This window comes from Cavia porcellus, unplaced genomic scaffold (assembly GCF_034190915.1).
Source record: "Cavia porcellus strain 051 isolate PalLab524CR breed Dunkin Hartley unplaced genomic scaffold, mCavPor4.1 scaffold_18, whole genome shotgun sequence".
Taxonomy (NCBI): domain Eukaryota; kingdom Metazoa; phylum Chordata; class Mammalia; order Rodentia; family Caviidae; genus Cavia; species Cavia porcellus.
This window is the reverse complement of record NW_026947501.1, coordinates 42,224,663-42,228,625: the sequence shown is the minus strand read 5'-3', so window position 1 is coordinate 42,228,625 and position 3,963 is coordinate 42,224,663. Positions and strand designations below refer to the sequence as shown.

At 39.9% G+C, this 3,963-nt stretch overlaps 1 gene segment (V, D, J or C); it reads right to left on the bottom strand.

The window, feature by feature from the left end:
• Nucleotides 1–668: 668 nt before the first annotated feature.
• On the bottom strand, nucleotides 669–1,265 carry LOC100733785 (immunoglobulin kappa variable 1-12-like). The segment is given in 2 exon segments: nucleotides 669–1,006; nucleotides 1,131–1,265. Coding segments are annotated over 2 exon segments (372 nt in total).
• Between the last annotated feature and the right edge of the window lie 2,698 nt (nucleotides 1,266–3,963).

Here is a 3,963-nt window from a genome sequence, read left to right as displayed (position 1 = left end):
GTGTGGTCTTGGGAAGAATGTTTCTCAGAATTTACTTTGCTTCTATACTTTACTATAGCTTTTGACAGTGAGAAGGCCTCCCATGAGATCTGGCATTCAGAGACTATCTAGTGACACCTACAGACATATGGGCAAAACAGACAAGAGAATCAACAAGTGAAGGTTTGCATTCAACACACAGCATCCATACACACTATTCTTAGGTTCTCTGGTGTAGGCAGTGGACCATGTGATTAGGTAGCCCGTACATTTAGTGGCAGATGATTCTAGACTCTGGTAGAACACAAGAATATCCTTTGACTATGCCAATACTCTGCTCTACATAGACCCCAAAAGCATTAAAATTTATGGTTTAGGTTATATCTCTAGAAAGATAGTTTTGGCTTTGAATATCTACAGTGACTTTTCTTTTTTTATCATTTCACTTTCAACTGGTATCATAACTTCAAATATCCTGCTGATAAGATGTGTCTTTTATTATATGAGACAGGTTTTTTCAGTTTTCTGATGTTGGGGATGAGAAATAGGAGAAAAACCTGAGGCAGAAGGCAAATTCTTGATCCATACACAAAGAACTTCCAGTACATTCAAAACTGGATGAATCTGAGGAACTCTCATCATTCTGAGACAATGCAAAGACCAGATGGGGAAGGCAGGCTGAACACTTCTGCTTCCTTGGGGGTTTATGTTATGGCTTGTATCACTGTGGGAGGGGTGCTATCATACTGCTGACAGTAGTAAGTTGCAACATCCTCAGGTTCCAGACTGCTGATGGTGAGAGTGAAATCTGTCCCTTCTCCACTGCCACTGAACCGAGAGGGGACCCCGGATTCCAAAATGTTTGCTTTGTAGATCAGTAGTTTAGGAGCTTTCCCTGGTTTCTGTTGATACCAAGCTAACCATTTGTTTATACCCTGACTTGCCCTGCAACTGATGGTGACTCTCTCTCCTATGGATGCAGATATGGAGGAGGGAGACTGAGTCATCTGGATGTCACATTTGTTACCTGCCATGCGAAACAAAAAAAGCAAATATTCACACAATTGAGCATGATAAAGCAACACTTCTCCAGAACCAGGCAGCAGTAAAGATTTTAGGGTGAAGAAATTACCATTGTGCTCCTTCCTTACCTGGGATCCAGAGAAGCAGAAGCCCCAGAAGCTGACTGGAGACCCTCATGTCTGCACTGAGTCCTGACTGGGAGAGACTCCTGCTTAGGGTGTGACCGGTCTAATAAGTAGTTTTCAGGGTGGAGGCTGTGATCTGGGCACATGCAAATCAGCAGGGATGACACAGCTGTTGGGCAGGCTCATCTCTATAACTCAGCACAACCTCATGGTCCAAAGCACCAAAGCCTTGAGAGAAACTAAGGCAAAAGATTTCCCTATGTTCAGGAGGTTTCTTCTGATAGGACATTTCATTACAAAAAATATTGGGGAGGAACTTTTCAAAATTTAAAATGTACTTAGGTCTGTTTTTGTAATATGTATTCTACCTAGTATTCTATAGAGTGTTCTTGTGTTTGTAATGATATTGTATAATTACAGTATGAGGTTACCAGGTCTTTAACTTAATATTTGTGTTACAGACTCATAGAGACAGCAATGTGAGGAAGCCAATACTGGAAGAAGAAAAGACAAAATGTTGACCATTGCAATGGTCTTGGTGTCAAGTGTGCCCATAGTGGGTAACCAGCCTACTTTCTTTTTTTTTTTTTTTTTTTTGTCTTTTTCATTTTTTATCGGTACCAGGGATCGAACTCACGACTGCCTGCTTTCAAGGCAGGCGCTTATGCCGCTGAGCTAAATCCCCAGCCCCCAGCCTACTTTCTTATGTATAAATACTACACAGTGTCTTTAAATATCTTTTTTCCAGATGTATTGTAAAATTCCAGAATCAAAGAAAATTTCATTATATAGAGAAAGAGATAATAGAATATCTGAAAAGGGAATATTGTGAAATACATCTTTGTGTTTGTGTGTGTGTGTGTGTGTGTGTGTGTGTGTGTGGCATGTTTGTGTGGTACTGGGGATTGAACTCACAACCTTGCACTTGCCAGGCTGATGCTTATACCATTAAGTTAAATCCCCACTCCAAAATACATTTTTTTTTTTTTTTTGTCTTTTTCGTTTTTATCGGTACCGGGGATCGAACTCACGACTGCCTGCTTGCAAGGCAGGTGCTTATGCCGCTGAGCTAAATCCCCAGCCCTCCAAAATACATTTTTAAACAGTACAAAAATAATATGATTCTTTCGTGATATTCAAATGGTAGTCACTACAGACAAAATACAACTGACTGATTTATTTATTAATTTGGCCAGAAAAACTTTCTTTAACAAAAAATAAATGAATACAAAGTAAAAAAGTGATCTTCATTACATATACCTATGAAACTTAGTGAAAGTGTTCTGCGATGATGAGCATCTATTTTGTTGTAGTTCATGACAACAGAGCAGAGATTCTGGTCACGGACTTGTGTGTTGGGTGATTTAAAGTTTTAAGAACACAGAATCTGTCCCCACAAGAGGATGAAGAGACACAAAATGGACATGGACACCTGCTGCAACACCGGACTGGAACAGTGTAGTGCCGCAGGGGAGGAATCCCAGGGAGCAAATAATATGCCAGCAACAGTGTTATTTCTTACCTGACTCTAGATTTAATTTAAATCCCTGTGAGGGTATGGTCTTCTGTTTGATTATACAAAGTAGCTTATGTCATGGTGAGTCTGATGCTAATATCCATTGTTGGTTTACTGTGATTATTCTTTTACCATCATGGAGTGAAGCATATGGAGAGCAAGAATCAGAGAAAGGGAAAGAGAGGAAGGAGAGAGAGAGAGAGACAAAGAGACAAAGACAGAGAGAGAGACAGAGAGAAAGACAGAGAGAGACAGAGAAACAGAGACAGAGAGGGAGAAACAGAGAGAGACAGAGACAGAGACAGAGAAGATATGAAGAGAGAGATCAAAGAATGGTCTATGCTCTTGTATATGCTAATTCAAGGGCTGATAACTGGGCTCAGGCTCATAGTTCCCAGGTTCCCTGATTGAATTAGGAGAGTAGCTGTTTGATTGTAGAGATGGTGGTTCTCTCTGAGGGCCACAGAACCGAAAGAGCCTGCTTTTCTGTGAGTAGAGGGCTCTAATCCTTTCTTTATGGTTCTGACATGCTCTTATTGTTGTCTTTCCAGCAAAGAGAGTATTTTCCAGATCTATCACAACATCAGAAACCACAAGATACTTTGCTGACTTCTTTATTTCAATACCTGTGCATTTTATTTAATTCATTCAGTCTTAGGTGACATGACCACAACAAAAATCAATATTCTGAGTTAGAGATGTAAAGTTGAATATGATTAATCCATAAAGTAACACGAAGGAAATTTTGCACCGTAGCCAGGAAATGTTATACCAGTATTACCGATTCTACTCAGTGCTATCTTCCCTAGCTCAGCTTTCTATGGCTCTCACCTACAAAGGCTTTTCCCCATTACTTTCTTCCAGTCCTGTGGAAATCATGATTTGGTCTTCCACATCTGAAAGCTCAGCTCTGTCTTTTGCTCTACTTGTCATTCCTTATAGTATGCTACATGACTCCTGAGTTTCTGAGATTTTTGTATGTGATCTTTTTAACTTCACCTAAACTTAATCATACATTACATAAGTGCTGCAGTCTCTGACTCTTCTTGATCCCCAACATACATATCAACTGCACAAAGTAATTTTGGATCCAAAAGAACACAGTTGTAAAAGGCTGCTATGGGGTTAAAGATCATTTCACCAAGAGAAAGGAAATTCACAGGAGCATGAAGATGAGCCATTCTTCATGATTAAATACAGGGAAGACATGTTGAGGAATACACAGATGAGCCCCTGAAGATGAATTAACTCTCAAATACAATGATGACCCAGATTATTGTGCCTGGAGACTATTACATGTTGTAGGAAGAATTGGGAAGA